Source organism: Indicator indicator, chromosome 37, assembly GCF_027791375.1.
Source record: "Indicator indicator isolate 239-I01 chromosome 37, UM_Iind_1.1, whole genome shotgun sequence".
Classification (NCBI taxonomy): Eukaryota; Metazoa; Chordata; class Aves; order Piciformes; family Indicatoridae; genus Indicator; species Indicator indicator.
This window is the reverse complement of record NC_072046.1, coordinates 1,993,202-2,015,982: the sequence shown is the minus strand read 5'-3', so window position 1 is coordinate 2,015,982 and position 22,781 is coordinate 1,993,202. Positions and strand designations below refer to the sequence as shown.

General features: G+C 55.4%; 1 protein-coding gene across 1 annotated transcript in view; it reads left to right on the top strand.

Annotated features, from left to right (window-relative positions):
* CRHR1 (corticotropin releasing hormone receptor 1) overlaps window positions 1-22,550 on the top strand; it is a 28,202-nt gene extending 5,652 nt beyond the window's left edge. Inside the window, exons 2-12 of the mRNA XM_054396493.1 lie at window positions 6,864-6,983; window positions 8,525-8,610; window positions 10,240-10,346; window positions 11,068-11,188; window positions 11,452-11,605; window positions 12,966-13,026; window positions 14,680-14,752; window positions 17,910-17,995; window positions 20,449-20,584; window positions 20,791-20,832; window positions 22,410-22,550. Coding sequence (XP_054252468.1) covers window positions 6,864-6,983; window positions 8,525-8,610; window positions 10,240-10,346; window positions 11,068-11,188; window positions 11,452-11,605; window positions 12,966-13,026; window positions 14,680-14,752; window positions 17,910-17,995; window positions 20,449-20,584; window positions 20,791-20,832; window positions 22,410-22,550 — 1,127 coding nt within the window. The remainder of the gene's footprint in view (window positions 1-6,863; window positions 6,984-8,524; window positions 8,611-10,239; window positions 10,347-11,067; window positions 11,189-11,451; window positions 11,606-12,965; window positions 13,027-14,679; window positions 14,753-17,909; window positions 17,996-20,448; window positions 20,585-20,790; window positions 20,833-22,409) is intronic.
* The last annotated feature ends 231 nt before the right edge of the window (window positions 22,551-22,781 follow it).

The following is a 22,781-nucleotide window of genomic DNA, read 5'->3' as shown; positions in this document are numbered from 1 at the left end:
TAGGCTTGATGCCTCCTATTTATTCTTCTCCAGAACAGAAGCAAAGACCCAAGGGGACAGTCAGTGATGGTGAATAGCAACGAGCTGAAAATTCATTACAAAGGCACTTTGCTCTCATAACACTTAATTAGCCTGTGTAATTATTTTACACCGTGGATGATGGAGCTTGAATGCTTGGGAGGATTGCTGGGGACTTTTTTAAGGACTGGACTCTTACCAAGATGATTAGAAACACCCAGAGCCCCTGAAAGCAGTGCTGGAGGTAGGGGGTGAGCAAGGATCTAAGTGTTTGAGACAACCACAGCTCCTTCAAGCCATGATGGGGACTCAGCTGTGCCTCAGACAGAAGGCAAGCAGCTCCACCACCCCAATTTCAACCCCTTGGTAACATAAATTGTCCCCCAGTGCCATTTCCCTCAGTGTCTCAAGGTGTGGCTCAAGCATTTGACATCTGAGATCCACCACAGCAGCTGGGATCTACCCCACCTTGGCACAGCAGCAGCTTGAAATAAGAGCATTCCCTCAAAGGCCTTTCCTTTGGGGTAAGGAGGTGTAAGTTAGATCCTTCTGGGTGCAGGGAGTCTGTTTTGATTAGATTTGGAGGTGTGGCCATGGCACTTTGGGACATGGTTTAGTGTCCATGGTGGTGTTGGGTTGGTGGTTGGACTGGATGATCTTAGAGGACTTTTCCAACCACAACAATTCTGTGAAACAATTCCATGTTGACAAGGAGTCCCATGGAGAAGACAAGGGGTGATGGGGACAAGTTCCTGGTGGGGATATTCCCATTGGACTCCAGAAGGAAGTGTTTATAGAATCACAGAATCCTAGAATCAGTCAGGGTTGGAAGGGACCACAAGGCTCAGCCAGTTCCAACCCCCCTGCCATGGCCAGGGACACCTCACACTAGATCAGGCTGGCCAGAGCCTCATCCAGCCTGGCTGCAAACACCTCCAGGGATGGAGCCTCAACCACCTCCCTGCACAACCCATTCCAGGCTCTCACCACTCTCATGGGGAAGAACTTCTTCCTCACATCCAGCCTGAATCTCCCCACTTCCAGCTTTGTTCCATTCCCCCCAGTCCTGTCACTACCTGATAGCCTAAAAAGTCTCTCCCCAGCTTTCTTGTAGCCCCCTGCAGATACTGGAAGGCCACAAGAAGGTCACCTCAGAGCCTTCTCCTCTCCAGACTGAACAGCCCCAACTCTCTCAGTCTGTCCTCAGAGCAGAGCAGCTCCAGCCCTCTGCTCATCCTGGTGGCCCTTCTCTGGACACCTTCCAGCATGTCCATGTCCCTCTTGGAACAGAGGCTCCAGAACTGGATGCAGTACTCCAGGTGGGGTCTCAGCAGAGCAGAGCAGAGGGGGAGAATCCCCTCCCTTGCCCTGCTGGCCACACTTCTCCTGATGCAGCCCAGGCTCTGCTTGGCTCTCTGGGCTGCAAGTGCACACTGACAGCTCCTGGTGAGCTTCTCCTCCCCCAGCACCCCCAAGTCCCTCTCCTCAGGGCTGCTTTCCAGCCAGTCCCTGCCCAGCCTGGATTTGTGCTTGGGATTGCCTCGACCCAGCTGCAGGACCTTGCACTTGGTCTTGTTGAACCTCCTGAGGTTGGCTTGTGCTCACCTCTGCAGCCTGTCCAGTCCCTGGATGGATCCTCCCTCAGCTGTCCATGTCCTCTGGATGGATCCCTCCTCAGCTGTCCAGGTCCCTGGATGGATCCCTTCCCCAGCTGTCTGCTGCACCACACAGCTTGGTGTCATCAGCAAACCTGCTGAGGGTGCACTCAATGCCTCTGTCCATGGCACCCACAAAGATATTGAACAAGACTGGTCCCAGGACTGATCCCTGAGGCACTCCACTTGTCCCTGGCCTCCACTGGAGGTCATGGTTTCCTCATGAGCACAGTCAGACACTGGAATCACCTCCTAAGGAAAGCAGTGGAGTCCCCTACAGTGGAGAGCTTGAAGACTCAGCTTGCCAGGGTGCTGGGCCAGCTCATTTTAGCTATTGCTATGACTTAGAAAGCTTGGACCAGATGATCCTTAGGGTCCCTTCCCTGGGGGGGACCTGGCATTCAGTGATCCTGTAATGATTCCATGACTGAAATCAGGAGGCTGGGTGCAGGTAGGAAACCCATCAACCTTGCTCTTGCTGTAAAACTGCAGAGCCCAAAGCTGCCTGTGCAGCCAGTGGTGATGGAAAAGATGGAACAGGCATCTGCAGAACCTGAGAGAACAATCCCCCTGCAAAGAGGGATGGGCCTCAAAGCAGAGAGAGGAGCTCTTAGCACTGATCCATCTCATTTCCATACTAAGCAGTGCTCCAAGTGCTGGGAGCTGCTGCCACTGGGGAGCAGCTGCAGCAGACGGTCATGCTGGGCACACTGGTCACTGAAGCCCTCCCAGCACTGGTTGCCTTCACTGTTTTACTTAACTGTTTCCCAGCAGGAGATTATTTTTTTCCTTTCCCTACATGCTGGTGAGAGCAGAAAAAAGCAACATCTGCTTGCTGCAGCTTCTCTTCATCAAGCAGTTCCCAGCGTGAGCCTGAGAGAAACATTAGAGCCACCCACGAGGTTAACAGCTGGTGGGACAGACCTCAACACTCTGCCTGCAGCAGTGCTGGAGAAGCCTGCTGTGTGCTGGGTGAAGGCTCCAGAGCTCCTACAGCCTGGCTGAGCCTGACCTCAGCTCACCCAGCTGCAGGCACCAAGCCCAAGTATCACCTCACAGCACAGGGCTGAGCCATGGGGCGAGGAGGGGGCAGAGCACCTGGTGGTGCTGCTCCACTTTCACCCCTGCCAGGGTGGGACTGCAAGACCCAGCCAGCCAGTTTGTCATCTGGGGGGTGTCCAGAGTGCTGTAATGGGAGAGCCACCAGCATTAAAGCAAATGTGGAGATGTGGAATCCAGACTTGAGCAGAGGCATAACAGAATCACACAGAATCAGAGAATGCCAGGTGGGAAGGGATGCTAAGGATCATCTGGTCCAAGCTTTCTAAGCTGAAATGAGCTGGCCCAGCACCCTGGCAAGATGAGTCTTCAAACTGTCCACTGTAGGGGACTCCACTGCTTTCCTTAGGAGATGATTCCAGTGTCTGACTGTGCTCATGGGGACACATTTCCTTCTGAAGTCCAATGGGAATGTCCCCAGCAGGAACTTGTCCCCATCACCCCTTCTCTTCTCCATGGGACTCCTTGTCAACAGGGAATTGTTTCATAGAATTGTTGTGGTTGGAAAAGTCCTCTAAGATCATCCAGTCCAACCACCAACCCAACACTACCATGGTCATCAAACCTGGTGCCACCTTTATCTGACCTCATCATTTCCAGGAACCTGCCTTGGGTTTGGTTATCAGAGGCACTGCTGTAGGCTGCCCAGGGAGGTGGCAGAGTCACCATCCCTGAAGGTGTGCAAAAACCATCTAGACATGGCCCATGGGAGCATGGTCTAGGGGGTATGGTGGTGTCAGGTCAGTGCTTGGACTTGATCTTAGAGGTCTTTTCCAAGTGAAACAGCTCTGTGAGATTTGTGTGACTGAGGGACAGGACCACTGCTGCTGACCTCTGGCTCTGCTCACTTGTAGTTACTAAGTGCTCCTGAGCAGTCTGCAGCTGTGCCCCAGCACAGCCCCTGGGAAGCAGGAGGGAACCTGAAGCATGAGGGGATGGAGAAGATGGAGTTTGTGCTCAGCCCCATCAGTCACAGGGAGGGGTTTTGATGACTACCTGAGCTGCTTTGGACACCAGCACTGTGCAAGCCCCATTTTTCATTTGCCTTTCTCCAAATGAAGCTTTTCCTATTCCAGATATTGAAGCACCTTCTCACCTGGGTGGCTAACAGGGAGAGAACTTGCAGTTTAACTTTGTGCTAGGCTGAAGCCATTATCAGTTGTCTTTTGCCAGTTGTCTTTTGTCAGTTCTCTTTTGTCAGTTCTCTTTTGTCCAACTGGATGAATGTCAGCATCAAATTTTAAACAGGGCCTTCATTTCTGGTGACCTTCCATGCCTCTGTCAAATCTGGAGGCAAAACAACTTAGGAGCTCAGCAGATGCTGATGGCTGCAGAGGGGCACAGGCACTGCACGTGGTGCCACGCTCCTTGTTGCCTGAGAAATGCAGGCTTAAAACAGTTAACTTCACAGCAAGGTTGCCTCAGCAACCATCCACACTAGCAAAGCTGAAAGCAAAGGTCATTGTGAAAATTAATTTCTCACCACCAGCTATGCAAGGCAGAGGGTGAGGCTCACCAGGCTCTTGTGCTTCCCTGGCAAGCACACTTGGAAGTTGTTTGTGTCTCTTGCAGATACATTTGGAGAAGAGTCTCCTCTGCTTTGCACTGAAAATGCCCTCTGAGAACATCACAGAATCATACAATTGTCAAGGTTGGAAGGGACCTCAAGGCTCAGCCAGTTCCAACCCCCCTGCCATGGGCAGGGACACCTCACACCACAGCAGGTTGCTCACAGCCACCTCCAGCCTGGCTGCAAAAACCTCCAGGGATGAGGCTTCCACCACCTCCCTGGGCAACCTGTGCCAGTCTCTCACCACCCTCATGGGGAAGAATTTCTTCCTGACATCCAATCTGAATCTCCCCATTTCTAGTTTTGCTCCATTCCCCCTACTCCTATCACTACCTGACACCCTCAAAAGTCCCTCACCAAGAAAAGTCTCTTATCCCAAGAAAGCAAGGAGACAGTTTTTCAGGTAATCAATGAAAACAACACTTGCCCAGTGAAAACCTTCAGCAGATCAAGATCAGTATTCAGTGGTTTCTGACAGGTCACTCTGTAGCCAGCTCTGTCCACAGGAAGCTTAGGGAAAGTGCTGCCCCTGGGGAGGAACAACCTCCTGCAGCAGGACAGGTGAGGGGGGACCTGCTGGGAAGCAGCTCTGGGGAGTGCTGGTGGGCAGCAAGTTCACCATGAGCCAGCAATGTGCCTTCATGGCCAAGAAGGTCAATGGTCTCCTGGGGTGTATTGAGCAGAGTGTGGCCAGCAGATCAAGGGAGGTTCTCCTCCCCCTCTATTCTGTTCTAGGGAGGCCACACCTGGAGTATTGTGTCCAGTTCTGGGCTGTCCAGTTCAAGACAGACAGGGAACTGCTGGAGAGAGTCCAACAGAAGCTACAAAGCTGCTGTGGTGCCTGGAACACACCTGTGAGGAGTAAAGGCTGAGAGCCCTGGGGCTGAGAGCCTGCAGAAGAGCAGCCCCAGAGGGGAGCTGAGCAATGCTCAGCAAGAGCTGAAGGCTGAGGGGCAAGAGGCTGGGGCCAGACTCTGCTCAGTGGTGCCCAGGGACAGGCCAAGGGGCACTGGGCACAAACTGCAGCCCAGGAGATTTCATTTGCCCAGAGAGCTTGTGGAATCTCCTTGTCTGGAGAGATTCCAAACCCCCCCCTGGCCATTGTGATCCTGGGCAAGCTGCTGTGGGTACCCTGCTTGAGCAGCGGGGCTAGGCTAGACGATCTCCAGCTGTCCCTTCCGACCCCCTCCATGCTGGGATTCGCTGATTCCGTGAGACACATCCAAACCACAACCACTGAGCCTGGGTGTCCTCCCACCCCGAGAGCTGTGCCTCGGGGAGCTGTGCCTTGGGAAACGCCAATGTCTGTCTCTGAGCCAGCAGCACAAACAGCTCAGGAATGCTTTGCACTGAACTCCACCCCCTCCCAGGGTCTGCTTCTCCCCCCATCAGCTGCCCATCGAGGATCCTTTGATATGGATATCGCAGCCCCGGTGCCTCCTAGCTCGCTCTGGGCTGCAGCTAGGACGTATTTAGCTCAGCACAAGTTGTTCTAAATATACACAAATTACACAGAAAAAAAAAAAAAAAGCCTGCAATCTGGCCTACCTAATGCCTACGTTAGCACACTTGTGTAGCTGGGAAAAGCACACACCAGTCCTGCCTGAAATCTGAAATAGCAGCAGCAGACTTGGGAGATTTCTTCCCAGGAAAGGCTGGAAGAGACCAGCGGCAAAGGCTGGGAAGGAGATCTTGCAGCCAAGAGGTGTGAGAGGATTGGAGGGGCTCTGAGGAGCATCCCACCAGCATCAGGCTGCTGGCACCATTGGGAAAGAGAATATCTGGCTTGTTCCTGGGTGTTGTGGGGTTGGATCTCAAACTCATGGCTGAAGAAAGGAGCAGGGCTGGAAGACCAGAGCCAGGGAACCTCAGGCTGACTTGGGAAGCAGGGTCAGAAAAACAAGCTTGAGCCAGAACTAGGCTTATCCCAGGGACTCAGAGAGGAACAAGGCAATAGCCATGGCCAAGATGGATCAACCAGCCCTTGGGAAGTCTTCACATGACCCTGCTTTGTGTCTGCCATGAGGCTCTGCTCACAGCTGTGCTTACAGCAACCCCTCAGAGAATTATAGAATCATACAATTGTCAGGGTTGGAAGGGACCTCAAGGCTCAGCCAGTTCCAACCCCCCTGCCATGGGCAGGGACACCTCACACCACAGCAGGTTGCTCACAGCCACATCCAGCCTGGCTGCAAAAACCTCCAGGGATGAGGCTTCCACCACCTCCCTGGGCAACCTGTGCCAGTCTCTCACCACCCTCATGGGGAAGAATTTCTTCCTAACATCCAATCTGAATCTCCCCATTTCTAGTTTTGCTCCATTCCCCCTAGTCCCATCACTCCCTGACAGTCTAAAAAGTCCCTCCCCAGCTTTCTTGTAGCCCCCTTCAGATCCTGCAAGTCCACAATAAGATCCCCTGGGAGCCTTCTCCTCTCCAGGCTGAACAACCCCAACTCTCTCAATCTATCTTCAGAGGATAGCTCAGCCAGGACTCAGCCCCAGCATTCCAGGCAAACCTGGAGGTGGCCCATGGTGACTTCTGCTTTCCTGTCTGGCTGCAGGTCCCCAGTGCAACGCCTCAGTGGACCTGATTGGCACCTGCTGGCCCCGCAGCGCCGGGGGGCAGCTGGTGGCTCGCCCCTGCCCCGAGTACTTCTATGGAGTGCGGTACAACACCACCAGTAAGAGGAGCAGCACTGGGGGGGACGTGCTGGATGAGGGCAGGGGGAGTTCAGTGGTGCACCAGGGGCTGTGGGGGCGTGGGTGGCATCTCAGGGGGCAGAGCTCGCTGGGGGCTCTGTGGGATGCGTCACGTCCCAGGTTTCTGGGGGTGGTTTCAAAGCAGCAGCTTTGTAAGGAGGTCCCCCTGGTCCCTGTGAAAGGGAAGAGGGCTGATGTCCCCATCTTGGGGACAGGGGAAGGGGAGGGAGCCAGCTCTGCTGCTGGGGGTGGCACAGAGGTCAGCAGCTCCCAGCTGGGGGCCTTGCAGCTCCTGGCACGGGTGACTGCGTTGTCACTGCCGACGACGTGCTGGGAGCAGGGGACAAAGCAAAGACATTTGCAAAGTGCCCAAAGCCATTCCTAGCACATGGTTGAGCTTCTGACCGCTCAAGCTCTGCTTTTGGTGAAAGGAACATCCATTTGTCCATCCCACACCTTTTGGCCACCGTGGGAGACTCCATGCAGACAGCTCCTGCCACGTGGGGCCTCACAGGAGTCTCTGCATTTACCCACGCTGGTGTCTGCCCAGAAGCCATCCCCAGTCCCCATCCCTGTCCCATCCCATCCCCTGATGGGGCTCAGGGGCTCTCCATGGGCCCAGCATCATCCCAGTGCTGGCATCACCCCAGTGCCAGTGTTAACTGGAGACTCCTCTTGGGCAGTCTTGGCCATTGCAATTAGCCTTGCTGCTTGCTGGCTTTGCTGGGAGGTGAAGAAGTCTCCTAAGGCATGGAGAGAAGTGAAAGCTTCATGCTGGGTGATAACTTGAGCCAAAGGTGCAGAGGAGGAGAAAGGAGTTGAACTCCTGCTGCTCCCACTGCATCGCAGTGGTGAGAGGCATTGGGGTCCCCCACTGCCAATCATGGAATTGTTGGGGTTGGAGAAGTCCTCTAAGGTCATCAGGTTCAACCATCAACCCAGCACCACCATGGACATTAAACCTTGTCCCAAAGTGCCATGGCCACACATTTCTTGAATACCTCCAGAGATGGGGACTCCCTGGGCAGCCTGTTCCAAAGCTTGCAGTGAAGAAATCTTTCCTCATATCTGACATGAACCTCCCCTGGTACAATTTCAGGCCACTTACTCTTGTTCTATCACCTGACACTTGGGAAAAGAGACTAACCTCCACCTCACTCCAACCTCCTTTCAGGGAGTTGTAAAGAGCAATGAGGTCTCCCCTCAGCCTCCTCTTCTGAAGACTCAACGGCCCCAGTGCCCTCAATCACTCCACTCCTCTCCAGACCCTTCACTTCTTTGCCCACGGCTTCATTGCCCTTCTCTGGACAGAAAAGGAAAAGCTGTAGCAAACCCAAAGCCCTTGAGTGGGTTAGAAATTCCCAAGGGTTTTGGTTCTGCCATTCCAACCAAGGCAGCATCTGAGCTGGCTTCAAAGCAAAAGGGTTGATGCCACTGAGCCCTGCAGCAGTCACTCATCAGGTCACCTCTTGGTGCCCATCCTCAGGCACTGTTCACCCTCTGGCTGCTGCCTCTCTTTCAGATAATGGCTACAGGGAGTGCCTTGCCAACGGGAGCTGGGCAGCACGAGTCAACTACTCCCAGTGCCAGGAGATCCTCAGTGAAGAGGTAGGACCTTGGTTGTCCCTCATTATCCCTTGAAGGACAGCAGCATCCAGGGCCCAAGGGATCTGTTGGCTGCAAGTGCAGCAGCAGCCCAGAGGGAAGGTTTCATGCAGCATATGGAGAAACATAGAATTGTTTGGGTTGGAGAAGTCCTCTAAAACCACTGAGTCCTACCAGCAACCCAACACCTCCATGGCCACTAAGCCATGGCCCCAAGTGCCATTTCTTGGACACTTCCAGGCATGGGGACTCCACCACCTCCCTGGGCAGCCTCTTCCAATCCCTGACCACTCTTGCAGCAAAGAAATTGTTCCTCATCTCCAACTTAACCCTCCCCTGGCACAATTTCAGGCCATTTCCTCTCCTTCTATCACCTGATCTGAGGGAGAAGAGACCAACCCCACTTGGCTCCAAACTTTCAGGCAGCTGGAGAGAGCAATGAGGTCTGCCCTCAGGCTCCTCTTCTCCAGGCTGAACAATCCCAATTCTCTCAGCTGATCCTCACCAGACCTCTTCTCCAGGTCTTGTTCACCACCTCACCCCCTTCTTGATGTGCATTTTCATTCCCTGCCAAAAAGAAAGCCATGCCTCTTTGCTTCCCTGTTACAAATCCAGGAGGATCTGCAGGGTGAGGGCTCCTGGCCCAAGGGTCACTGAGTGCAGACCAAAACACCTTCGAGCCACCACCACCCTCCTGTAGCTCCCTGCTGACACAGGACCTCAATGCAAACCCCATCCCTCTGTGCTGGGAATGAAATGAAGGAGATGTTTAGGAAGCTGAAAGGGATAAAAAAAAAATAGGGATCAAGGACTGCAAGCCCCTGAGGAGGTCAGGCACCCCTCGGAGCAGAGGGGACGGGACACAAGCTGCTCATTTGCAGCTGATACCACCTCTGGTATTTGCGATGCTGCTCCTGTCAGGAATGGTTTCCTCACTCAGCTAATTGCCCATTCGCAGGTTGGCTGAGTGCCTAACAGCAGGAGGATCGATTAATTTAATTACCACTCACACCTGCCCGGGATCCCCTGCTCCCTCTGCCCAAATCCAGCCCAGCTTCTCCGCTGCCCCGGGAGCAAAGGGAATGAACTGAGCCCTCAGGTGTCAGATCGCTGGGAGCTGGGATGAATTGCAGCAGGATCTCCCTGCACAGCAGCCTGGGGATGACCCAGCACTGAGCAGGGGTGAGCAAGGGGCAGCAACCATGAGCTGCTGTGACATGAGCAGGATGTGAAACATCTCAGCTCGTTGCAAGGTCAGGTTGGTGCCTCTCCTGTCCACCTTAGCCCTGTCCAACCAGCTGTGTCCCTTCCCAGCCCCATCTCCACTGTCCTGCAGCAGCTGGGCTCCAATTGCTTTCTGCAAAGGGGCCCAAAGTTTGTGGTGCATCTCTCAGGGGTGAGGTGGAGAAGGAGGTGGAGGAAAAGGAGAAGGAGGTGGAGGAAAAGGAGAAGGAGAAGGAGGAGAAGGAGGAAAAGGAGGAAGAGAAGGAGGAGGGGGAAGAGGAGAAGGAGGAGGAAGAAGAGGAGGAGGAGGGGGAGAAGGAGGAGGAGGAGGAGGGGGAAGAGGAGGAGGTGGGTTTGTGGTGGTCCCCAAGGCTGCTGCTGACACCCTCTCCATCTGCCCCCCCCCAGAAGAAGAGCAAACTGCACTACCACATTGCTGTCATCATCAACTACCTGGGGCACTGTGTCTCACTGGGGGCCCTGCTCGTGGCCTTCGTCCTCTTCATGCGCCTGCGGTGAGTGACCCAACCTGCTGCCCCCTCCCTGCTGACCCAACCTGCTGCCCCCTCCCTGCTGCCCCAACCTGCTGCTCTCTCCCTGCTGATCCAACTTGCTGCCCTCTCCCTGCTGGGGCCACCAGCCCAGAGGCAGCCAGTCCATGGACCTTGGTCTGGGCATGGACCCAGCCCCTCTGTTTTGCCATATCCTCCCCACCTGAGGGTTGGACTTGATGATCTTGGAGGTGTCTTCCAACTTGGTTGATGCTGTGATTCTGTGAGGCCGTTGCTCTCCAGTCTGGAGGGATCTTCAAACGTCTCTCAGGGTTATTTTCCTCCTGCTGCTGTTTGAGAGCACCTGGTTAGGGAGGCTGAGGGTCATCCTTCCACCTCCTGGCCTTGCTCCTGCCCACTTCACCCAAAGAAAGGCCTCAGTAACTCGCTTGAGCTCCTGACAGACATTCAGCTTCACTAACAGCCTTGTCCCCTAGCCCACGTGTAGCCAGCCCCCATGCTGCTCCCACTGCACCTCAGTGGTGAGAGGCATTGGGGTCCCCCAGTGCCAGTCATGGAATTCTTTGGGTTGAAGAAGTCCTCTACGGTCATCAGGTCCAACCATCAACTCCACACCACCCTTAAACCGTGTCCCAAAGTGCCACAGCCACACATTTCTTGCATACCTCCAGAGATGATGACTCCCCATGCTCTGACAGTCCCTTGTCTCCCTCCCCCTCTCTAGGAGCATCAGGTGCCTGAGGAACATCATCCACTGGAACCTGATCACAGCCTTCATCCTCCGCAACGCCACCTGGTTCGTGGTGCAGCTCACCATGAACCCGGAGGTGCACGAGAGCAACGTGGTAGGTGCAGCCCTGCTGGGCAGCCACTCGGAGCCCAACCCTGACCTTGGGGAGCCTGAGGATCCCAAAGATGAGGCCACAAAAGCAGCCTGAGGGGCTGCCTGGTGGTCGGAGGGCAACCCAGGCTTAGGAGAAGCCTTGCCCTGCTGCTGAGCCTGCTGGGGTTCGGCTGCTCCGCTGGGCTCCGCGCTGCTGTGTGCGTCTGTAATGCAGAGCTCTGCCCTTCAGCCTCCCACCCACCCCACCTCTAACCCCCTGGGCAGGTCTGGTGTCGCTTGGTGACTGCTGCCTACAACTACTTCCACGTCACCAACTTCTTCTGGATGTTTGGGGAGGGCTGCTACCTGCACACGGCCATCGTGCTCACCTACTCCACGGACAAGCTGCGCAAGTGGATGTTCATCTGCATCGGCTGGTGTGAGTGCAGGATGTGGCCCCCCGCGCCCCCCAGCTGCCCTGCCCTGTAGTGATGGATGATGCCCATCTCCACCCCCCTGCTCCACCTCTGCTTGCACCCAAAGGGCTGCCAGAAGGCAGCCCTGGTTGTGGGGTGGTGGCAGTGTTGCAGCCGTGGTCTGGGGGTGGTGGCAGTGTTGCAGCCCTGGTCTGGGGGTGGTGGCAGTGTTGCAGCCCTGGTCTGGGGGTGGTGGCAGTGTTGCAGCCCTGGTTTGGGGGTGGTGGCAGTGTTGCAGCCCTGGTCTGGGGGTGGTGGCAGTGTTGCAGTCCTGGTTTGGGGGTGGTGGCAGTGTTGCAGCCGTGGTCTGGGGGTGGTGGCAGTGTTGCAGCCCTGGTCTGGGGGTGATGGCAGTGTTGCAGCCCTGGTTTGGGGGTGGTGGCAGTGTTGCAGCCCTGGTCTGGGGGTGATGGCAGTGTTGCAGCCCTGGTTTGGGGGTGGTGGCAGTGTTGCAGCCCTGGTCTGGGGGTGATGGCAGTGTTGCAGCCCTGGTTTGGGGGTGATGGCAGTGTTGCAGCCCTGGTTTGGGGGTGGTGGCAGTGTTGCAGCCCTGGTCTGGGGGTGATGGCAGTGTTGCAGCCCTGGTCTGGGGGTGGTGGCAGTGTTGCAGCCCTGGTTTGGGGGTGGTGGCAGTGTTGCAGCCCTGGTCTGGGGGTGATGGCAGTGTTGCAGCCCTGGTTTGTGGGTGGTGGCAGTGTTGCAGTCCTGGTCTGGGGGTGGTGGCAGTGTTGCAGCCCTGGTCTGGGGGTGATGGCAGTGTTGCAGTCCTGGTCTGGGGGTGATGGCAGTGTTGCAGTCCTGGTTTGTGGGTGGTGGCAGTGTTGCAGCCCTGGTCTGGGGGTGATGGCAGTGTTGCAGCCCTGGTTTGTGGGTGGTGGCAGTGTTGCAGCCCTGGTCTGGGGGTGATGGCAGTGTTGCAGTCCTGGTCTGGGGGTGATGGCAGTGTTGCAGTCCTGGTTTGGGGGTGATGGCAGTGTTGCAGTCCTGGTCTGGGGGTGGTGGCAGTGTTGCAGCCCTGGTCTGGGGGTGGTGGCAGTGTTGCAGCCCTGGTTTGGGGGTGGTGGCAGTGTTGCAGCCCTGGTCTGGGGGTGGTGGCAGTGTTGCAGCCCTGGTCTGGGGGTGGTGGCAGTGTTGCAGTCCTGGTCTGGGGGTGATGGCAGTGTTGCAGCCCTGGTCTGAGGGTGGTGGCAGTGTTGCAGCCCTGGTCTGGGGGTGGTGGCAGTGTTGCAGCCCTGGTCTGGGGGTGGTGGCAGTGTTGCAGCCCTGGTCTGGGGGTGGTGGCAGTGCTGCAGCCCTGAGGCTCCTCTGTGTGTTCCTCTGCAGGTATCCCCTTCCCCATCATCGTGGCCTGGGCCATCGGGAAGCTGTACTACGACAATGAGAAGTGAGCCTGGCTGCTTCCCTTCCCCCAGCTCCTCCCCTGGAATTGGCTGGTTGGAAATGGCCTCCAAGGTCGTCGACTTCAACCACTGACCCAACACCCCCATGGGCCACTAAACCATGGCCCCAAGTGCCATGGCTACACATTTCTTGAACACCTCCAGGCATGGGGACTCCACCACCTCCCTGGGCAGCCTCTTCCAATCCCTGACCACTCTTGCAGCAAAGAAATTGTTCCTCATCTCCAACTTAACCCTCCCCTGGCACAATTTCAGGCCATTTCCTCTCCTTCTATCACCTGATCTGAGGGAGAAGAGACCAACCCCACTTGGCTCCAAACTTTCAGGCAGCTGGAGAGAGCAATGAGGTCTGCCCTCAGGCTCCTCTTCTCCAGGCTGAACAATCCCAATTCTCTCAGCTGATCCTCACCAGACCTCTTCTCCAGGTCTTGTTCACCACCTCACCCCCTTCTTGATGTGCATTTTCATTCCCTGCCAAAAAGAAAGCCATGCCTCTTTGCTTCCCTGTTACAAATCCAGGAGGATCTGCAGGGTGAGGGCTCCTGGCCCAAGGGTCACTGAGTGCAGACCAAAACACCTTCCAGCCACCACCACCCTCCTGTAGCTCCCTGCTGACACAGGACCTCAGTGCAAACCCCATCCCTCTGTGCTGGGAATGAAATGAAGGAGATGTTTAGGAGGCTGCAACCTCCTTTCAAGGAGCTGGAGAGAGGTCTCCCCTCAGCCTCCTCTACTCCACACTGAACAACCCCCAGGTCCCTCAGCTGCTCCTCACCAGCCCTGCTCTGCAGACCCTTCCACCAGCTTTCCATTCCAATTCCCTGGAGATCAGTTGTGCCAGGGGCAGAGATCCTGCCTGGAAAGGCTGGCACCAGGCAGCATACTTGGGCAGGGTGGGAGGACAGAGAGGTCAGATTCTTCCAGCCCTTCTTCTCTGCCTGCTTTAGGCTCTTGGCTGCACCAGCCCTGCCTGCAGCCTCTTGCTGCTGCATTTTAATCTTCAAAAGGCAAATGAGATTTTAAGAGAGAAAAGGCAAGATGAAGGCAGAGCTCCTGCAGTGTGTTTGGGATTTGATCTGCCAGCAGAGACAGGAACTGCCACCACCACCAGAGCCACTTTCACAGAGACCTGCTAATGGAGGACTTAGCAAGCAGCTGAGAGCTCATCACCTGTGTTGGGGAGTTCAAAGGCACCAGTTTAGGTGGCTGGCAGCTTGTCTTGGGTTTCAGTTCTCCTTTTGCCCCCTGACTTCAGCAGCCCTGTGCCACACAGCACCACTTTAACCAACCCCAACCAGGTGTCCCCAGGATCCACCAGCACAAGTTCCTCTTGGGTTTGCTGGGGACAGGACCAACCCAAACCTGGCTCCACATCATTGCCCTCCCTGCTCATCCTACACTAACCAGACCCCACATCCATGTGAGGTCCAAGAACACCTCCAGAAGCCCCCTCCTGACCCTCCATGAACCCTGTTCCTGGGAAAGCCATCCCCTCGTGGCTCCAGCAGTACAAGCTGTAGGTGCTTTCACCCCAGGGACAGAGCCTGGGCAAGGACAGCACTAAACCCAGGTCAGTGACACTGCAGGCTTGTCCCCAGTGCCAGCTGTCCCTGACACCACCTGTGCTTGCCTTGCAGGTGCTGGTTTGGGAAGAGAGCAGGAGTTTACACCGACTACATCTACCAAGGTCCCATGATCCTGGTGCTTCTGGTAAGAGCAAAGTGACCTGGCCTGCTACACAGGGTCCTATCCCATGGGATGAGGCTGTTCCTGCTTACTAACCACAGGGTCCTATCCCATGGGATGAGGCTGTTCTTGCCTGCTACACAGGGTCCTATCCCATGGGATGAGGCTGTTCCTGCTTACTAACCACAGGGTCCTATCCCATGGGATAAGGCTGTTCTTGCCTGCTACACAGGGTCTTATCCCATGGGATGAGGCTGTTCCTGCTTGCTAACCATAGGGTCCTATCCCATGGGATGAGGCTGTTCTTGCCTGCTACACAGGGTCCCATCCCATGGGATAAGGCTGTTCTTGCTTGCTAACCACAGGTCCTATCCCATGGGATAAGGCTGTTCCTGCTTGCTAACCACAGGGTCCCATCCCATGGGATAAGGCTGTTCCTGCTTGCTAACCACAGGTCCTATCCCATGGGATAAGGCTGTTCCTGCTTGCTAACCACAGGGTCCTATCCCATGGGATAAGGCTGTTCTTGCTTGCTAACCACAGGGTCCTATCCCATGGGATAAGGCTGTTCCTGCTTACTAACCACAGGTCCTATCCCATGGGATAAGGCTGTTCCTGCTTGCTAACCACAGGGTCCTATCCCATGGGATAAGACTGTTCTTGCTTGCTAACCACAGGTCCTGTCCCATGGGATAAGACTGTTCTTGCTTGCTAACCACAGGGTCCTATCCCATGGGATAAGGCTGTTCCTGCTTGCTAACCACAGGGTCCTATCCCATGGGATAAGGCTGTTCTTGCCTGCTACACAGGGTCCTATCCCATGGGATAAGGCTGTTCTTGCTTGCTAACCACAGGTCCTATCCCATGGGATAAGGCTGCTCCTGAACAGGGCCATGTGCTAGTTTCAGGCTGTGCCTTTAAAATTTTCCACAGATCTTGGGCAGAAAGCAGTGAAATGTAAATAAGTCACCACTGGGTGTAAGAAGGAAAACCATAAGAGTTCCAAACAATCCCATTGGACAGATACCTGCCATAAGGATCAGTCTGGTGAAGAATCTTTCTCTCCTTTGGCTTCTTTGCTCTGGGAGATACTAACTTGGTGCTGTGCTGGCTTCTGCTTGACCTTGGCTGCATTGTTTTGGCTGAGTTCTAACCACTCTCTGCTCTTTCACTTGTCCCTCTGTGACCAGGGGGGTGTGGGAGGGCTGGAGGGAGTGGAGAAGCTCTTAGCAGCTCCCTTGGGTTTTGGCCAGGAGGGGTTCTTGTGCTGTTTCTTGATTGCAAGCACTGCATATTTTGTACACATTCATTGCATTTCACTGCAGAGTGGAGACCTGCTTGTAAATACAGCTCCATTCCCTTCCAGCTGGGCTGGGCTGGCAATTGAATGTTGGGGGGGAAGTTTCAACCCACCACAGGCCATGACCCTCCTCCAGCACCAGCCCCACAGCAGCCATGCTGCTCACCCTGCAGCCCAGCTCCCTGCAGCCAAGCTGCACCTCAAGCAAATCTGGGCCCCTAAACCCCAAGGAGATGTTTCTGCTTGCAGACCCAGACCCTGTGGGCTTGGGGTGGGCTAGAAGGGAGCCTGGAGGCCTTGCTCTGGTAGGGATGCATCAGCAGTAAGTCACTCCATCCATGACCTGGCACCATCTGGGTGCTTTGCAAAAGCCTTCACGGAAGTCTGAGGACCTCAGCCCCATTCCATGATCCACATCCCTCTGCCTTGGCTCTTGGCTGAGCAGTGATGCTTGAACCAGAGGTCATATGGAGCACAACTGGATGGAGCAGGGACCAAGAGGAGCAGTGGTGGCAGTCTGGGGGGAGTCCAATTTGTGCTTGCAGGTGGAAAGCTGGAGCCAGGGTCCCACAGCTCTTCAGCCCTCCCTGCCCAGTGCTGAGCAAAGCCAAGGGAGAGCTAATCACTCCCTAATAACTCTGCCTGCTCCTCATTTCCCAGCCCATCAGGCACCCAGGCCACTTCCAATTTGTGTCAATTGCCCTCAGCCCCCAGTGCCACCTTCCCCTGCCCTCATTAGTGGTTTGGCAGCTGGGAGAGCAGCCAAGTGGTTCCTTGCTGTGATGGCAGCCACTCTCCCCAAATCCCTTCAGCTGCCTTGTATTCCTCCTTCCCTTCCATCTTTTTCTCTTTCAGCCCTTTCTCTAATGTCTGTCCTTCCTCAACATCCTCCTGCTGTGCCCTGCTCCAACACCCTCCTGCTGTGCCCTGCTCCCTTCAACATCCTCCTGCTGTGCCCTGCTCCCTTCAGCATCCTCCTGCTGTGCCCTGCTCCCTTCAACACCCTCCTGCTGTGCCCTGCTCCCTTCAGCATCCTCCTGCTGTGCCCTGCTCCCTTCAGCATCCTCCTGCTGTGCCCTGCTCCCTTCAACACCCTCCTGCTGTGCCCTGCTCCCTTCAACATCCTCCTGCTGTGCCCTGCTCCCTTCAACACCCTCCTGCTGTGCCCTGCTCCCTTCAGCATCCTCCTGCTGTGCCCTGCTCCCTTCAGCATCCTCCTGCTGTGCCCTGCTCCCTTCAACACCCTCCTGCTGTGCCCTGCTCCCTTCAACACCCTCCTGCTGTGCCCTGCTCCCTTCAGCATCCTCCTGCTGTGCCCTGCTCCCTTCAGCATCCTCCTGCTGTGCCCTGCTCCCTTCAGCATCCTCCTGCTGTGCCCTGCTCCCTTCAGCATCCTCCTGCTGTGCCCTGCTCCCTTCAGCATCCTCCTGCTGTGCCCTGCTCCCTTCAACATCCTCCTGCTGTGCCCTGCTCCCTTCAACATCCTCCTGCTGTGCCCTGCTCCCTTCAGCATCCTCCTGCTGTGCCCTGCTCCCTTCAACACCCTCCTGCTGTGCCCTGCTCCCTTCAACATCCTCCTGCTGTGCCCTGCTCCCTTCAACATCCTCCTGCTGTGCCCTGCTCCCTTCAGCATCCTCCTGCTGTGCCCTGCTCCCTTCAACACCCTCCTGCTGTGCCCTGCTCCCTTCAACACCCTCCTGCTGTGCCCTGCTCCCTTCAACATCCTCCTAAATCTTATTGCCAAAGTGCTTTAAAAGTCCAGACCAGGTTCCAGAGGAAACATGCCCATTTTCCCTGGCACATCCCATTGCCTCTGCTGAGGAAATGGGAGGGGAGCTGGGCAAGCAGATACCAACCAGCTGCCCTCTTCCTTCCTTCCAGATCAACTTCATCTTTCTGTTCAACATCGTCCGAATCCTCATGACGAAGCTCCGAGCTTCAACCACCTCAGAGACAATCCAGTACAGGTAAGAGCATGAGGGAACAGCAGAAAGCAGGGCTAGAAACTGCAGTAGAGGGGATAGGAACAACCCCACCAGCCAAGCATCAAGTTATAAGAGCATGGAAAGACACCTAAGAGCCCCTCAAACGCTTTTGGGAGATGTGTGCCTGTTGCATGTGGGGCAGCTGAGAAATCCTGGCCAGTGAGAGCTTTGCAATGGGGAAGATGGATGTCTGGATCTGCCTTTGAAGGGAGCTGCTGGGAAATGAGTCTCTGCAAAAGCCTGGCTTGGTGGGACCTGATCAGCTCACCTGCCTTGGAGCTGCAAATCCTGGCACGGAGGTGAGAATTAAATCGCTGCTTGGCAGCCAAGCGAAGGGCAAGGGAGGAGTAATGAATTGATGCCACCCCAAACACCTCCTCAGGAAGCCACCAGGAGAAGGCAGCACAAAGCAGGAAGATTTAACCCTTCCCTGCTGAGGAATATTTTGCAGACAGCTCAGGAGGTGCACAGAGGAAGCAGCTCTCTGATTTAACCCTTCCCTGCTGAGGAATATTTTGCAGACAGCTCAGGAGGTGCACAGAGGAAGCAGCTCTCTGAAGCAGCTGGAGCAGGAGAAGGCACTTTGGTCTTCATCAGTGCTTCTCAAACACTGCAACAGGCTGCCCAGGGTTGAATCCCCATCCCTGATGGTATCTAGAAGAGGCAGAGATGTGGTGCTGAGGGCCATGGTTTAGCCCCAGCCTTGCTAGAGTTAGAGGAGGGTTGGACTCAACGATCCTAAAGAGCTTTTCCAAACAAAATTAATTCTGTGATTTTTCTCTGGACCGTTTTCTGGGTAGGAATCAGGGAATCTCCTGGAGTGCTGGGACAGGAGAAGCAGGTTTGGGGGGTGGGGGGAGGGAGAATTTGTCAACTGAGAATGGAAAAATCCAGATGGGAGATGCCAGCATTCCTCATCACAGAGCAGTGAGCTGGAGTGAGTGATACTGGAGGGAGCAAAGCTGAAGGTTACTGAAATAGGTTGGTTGGCTTCAGGCAGCAGTCTTAAGAGACTTTTGCTTTTCCAGTAGCTTCCTGGTTTTGGCAGAGAAGGTGGTTCACTTTTGGACAGAGAAACCTTTTTCATTTCCCGGGAACATTTTGTGGGAAATTGGGAGAGTTTGGTAGGTTGCAAACTGTGCAGTTCTGCTTAAACCAGGCAAGGGACAGCCCTGGAGGGCTCCTGCCCACCTTAGAAGATGGATTTTGGTAAAAATCATAGAATCATACAAACATTAAAGTTGGAAGAGACCTTTGGAAGATCATCAAGTCCAGGAATCAACCCAACACCACCATGGCCACTAAACCATGGCCCCAAGTGCCATGGCCACAGGGGTTTTTAACACCTCCAGGCATGGGGACTCCACCACCTCCCTGGACAGCCTGTTCCACTGCCTGACCACCCTTTCAGTGAAGAAATTGTTTCTAACCTCCAACCTAAACCTCCCCTGGCACAACTTGAGGCCATTCCCTCTTGTTACATGGGAGACAAAGCTGATGGATTCCCCCAGCACCATGGCTGCTCCCCTGGCAAAGCCACACCAGTGCCTGGGCTGTGTCCCATCATTTGCCAGCCTGAAGATGCTCAGGACCTCAGTTATTTCCAGCCCCCTCCATGCCATCTGCCAGCTTGTGTCAGTGCCTGTGGCTCTCCTTCAGGCCAGCACAGTCCCAAGCCCCAGCCCTGCCCAGCCCAGCCCTGCCAGGGATGATTGCTCCTGCTCTCAGCTAGTGTTGGAATCTCTCCATTGACAGGATTTTGAGGCAAAAAGAGTTGACTTGGCATTGTTCTTGTCCCCTAACCCACATGAAGGAGAGTCCCTGATCCTTCCTCATGTATCAGCACTATTGCTTCTCACAGACCACACTTCTAATCTTGTTAAGAAAAGATATCCAATTAATTAGCTGAGATAAGGTTGTCATAAACCCATGTTGAAGGCTGGGAATTATTTTACTCTCCTTAATTCATTTTTAATTGAGCCTTAGATCAGCCAAGCAATCATTTCTTGCCAGCTCAAGGTCAGCCTTCCCCTATCCACTGCCCTTTTCTGGATGGGGAAACCACAGAAGGGGCCCAGTGCTCAAACCAGCCCAGTCCCTTGAGAACCACACTGGGAAACAGCTCAGCCCTGCTCCATCCTTTCCCAGTCACTGGTTTGCCCAGACCAGTTCCAGACAGAGAAGCAGAGAATTGCCTGGTTGGAAAAGCTCTCAAGATCATCAAGTCCAGCCACAGCCTAATGATCTCCTGTACACAGCTCTCAGCCCATGTTCCTCATCCAGACATCTTTTACAGAGCTCCAGAGATGAGGACTCCACCACCTCCCTGGGCAGCCTCTTCCAGTGCCCAAGGGTATGGTGCTGGGAGTGGGATGTGGGGAGTCCTCATGCCCTGGGCTGCACTGCAGCAGCTCAGGTCCCTATTTTCTCCCCAGGAAAGCAGTCAAGGCCACACTGGTGCTGCTACCCCTGCTGGGAATCACCTACATGCTGTTCTTCGTCAACCCAGGGGAGGATGAGATCTCCAGGATCGTCTTCATCTACTTTAACTCCTTCCTAGAGTCCTTCCAGGTAAGGTCCTCAGCTCTAGCTACCATTCCAGACCCCTCCAACCAAGGGAAGTGGAGGAGCCTGTCCTGGCTGATGCCTCACCCTGCTTGTGCTCCCTCCCAAAACCAGACATTCCCAACCCCCCAGGAGATCCTCCAAAGCTCCTGAGCCCGGGGGTGCCTGCTGGCTGTAGCCCTGTGGTGATTCTGCTGCTTGTCTCCTTCCAGGGTTTCTTTGTCTCTGTCTTCTACTGCTTCCTGAACAGTGAGGTGAGCACTAAGGGCTGGGAATGCTTGGTGGGGGGAGTCTGCATCTTTCCTTGCAAGACAAGCCCAAGGCTCTGTCCCTGCACAGCCTTGGAGGGTGCTGGCACCCAATTCCCCAGCTGAAGGTGTTTGTTGGTCCAAGCTGGTGCTTTACCTCCTGTTCCAGGCACATCTGCAGCCACAAGTGGAAATGGTTACTGCAGGTCTCCTTGGGAGGAGGAAAATCCTCCTCAGGGACAGATGCTCTAGGGGTGCACTTGTGTGATTTGGTGCAGCAGAAGAGCCAAGGGTCCCCCCACACCTGGGAAATCCTTCCCCAGGGTGATCCCCATACAGACAAGGTCATCTCAGTGTTCTGACCCCAAACACAGACAGTGGAAGCAGAGAAGGTGAGAGTAGAGAAGGATCCTGGGGCTGACCATTTGGGCAGCTCCTTCCTCTGCCTCTTCAGCCTTTGGTGGCTCAGGAAAGGTGGCCCCAGACAAGCCTGCTTAGTTACCAAATCACATAGACCTGAGGCAGGAGGAAAAGGAATTGGACCAGAATAGCTGGTGGCCCAGGAGCACACCAAACCATGCAGTTCATGGTCCTTCACCTCCATCCCAGCTGGGCTGGCTGGGGATTTTGGTGTGCACCCAACTGCAGCTCCTCAGCCACCTGCATTCAGTGCCCTTATCCCAGAGCCCTCCCCCACTGCAGCTGAGGAGCAGGCATCTCCTCACTATTGACCTGCCACACTAAGCACTTGGCCTGCTGTAAGGTGGGATTAATGCTGAAGAAAAGTCACTAGCATAAGCCAGAGAAGCCATAAAACCTCCCAGACTGCCACTCACACTGCTCCCAGCCCCTTGCAGCATCCAAAGCAGTGTGCAAGCTGCTGGCTCTCCTGCAGAGCCCCTGTTCGGGTTTATTTCACCCTCCTGTTCCCATTTTGCACTCAGAGGCACCACTGGCCAGGTTCATTTCCCTTCAGAGGATCACAGAATGATAGGGGTTGGAAAGGACCTCTGTAGGTCATCTAGTCCAGCCCCTGCTGTCAGAGCAGGGTCACCTAGAGCAGAGTGACAATGGCCAGGGGGGGTTGGAATCTCTCCACAGTAGGAGACTCCACCACCTCTCTGGGCAGCCTGCTCCAGGGCTCTGTCACCCTTAAATTAAAGCAGTTCCTCCTCATGTTTAGACGGAACTTCTGATGTTCAAGTTTGTGTCCCGTCCTTGGGCACCACTGAAAAAAGCCTGGCCCCATCCTCCTGACACCCACACTGATAAGCAACGAGAAGATCCCCCCCTCAGGCTTCTCCTCTCCAGTCTAAAAAGCCCCAAGCCCCTCAGCCTTTCTTCCTCAGAGAGCAGTTCCAGCCCCCTCATCACCTTCACAGCACTTCGCTGTTCCCTCTCCAGCAGCAGCTCCCTCTCCTTGCCCAGCTGCGAGGGCTGCACTTCACCAGCATCACATCCACCGGGGCCGGGTGTCCTGTGGGGGGGAACAGGGGCTCCCGGCTAGCATTTTCGGTTGCCTCTGAGCAATTCCGGGCAGCTGCTCGGTGACTCCAGGTCCCCTCCTGTGTCTCCCCCGCCAGGTGCGCTCGGCCGTGCGGAAGCGCTGGCACCGCTGGCAGGACAAACATTCCATCCGTGCCCGGGTGGCCCGGGCCATGTCCATCCCCACCTCCCCCACCCGCGTCAGCTTCCATAGCATCAAGCAGTCCACAGCTGTCTGAGCTGCTCTACAGGACGGGGGAGCTGCTGGCCCCACCGTGTGGGCCCCTGCCGTGGATCGGCACAGCAGCCAGCGCCTGCCTGCAGCGCCAGCCTGGCGGAGGACACAGGAACTCGCTGCAGCGATGGGAAGCCCTGCAGAAGCTCCTGTCCCAGTTGCTGGGGCTGGACCTGCAGGACAGGACGGCCGAGATGCTGCTTTGTCGTCTCCCTGGCAGCGCTGTGACCTGCTG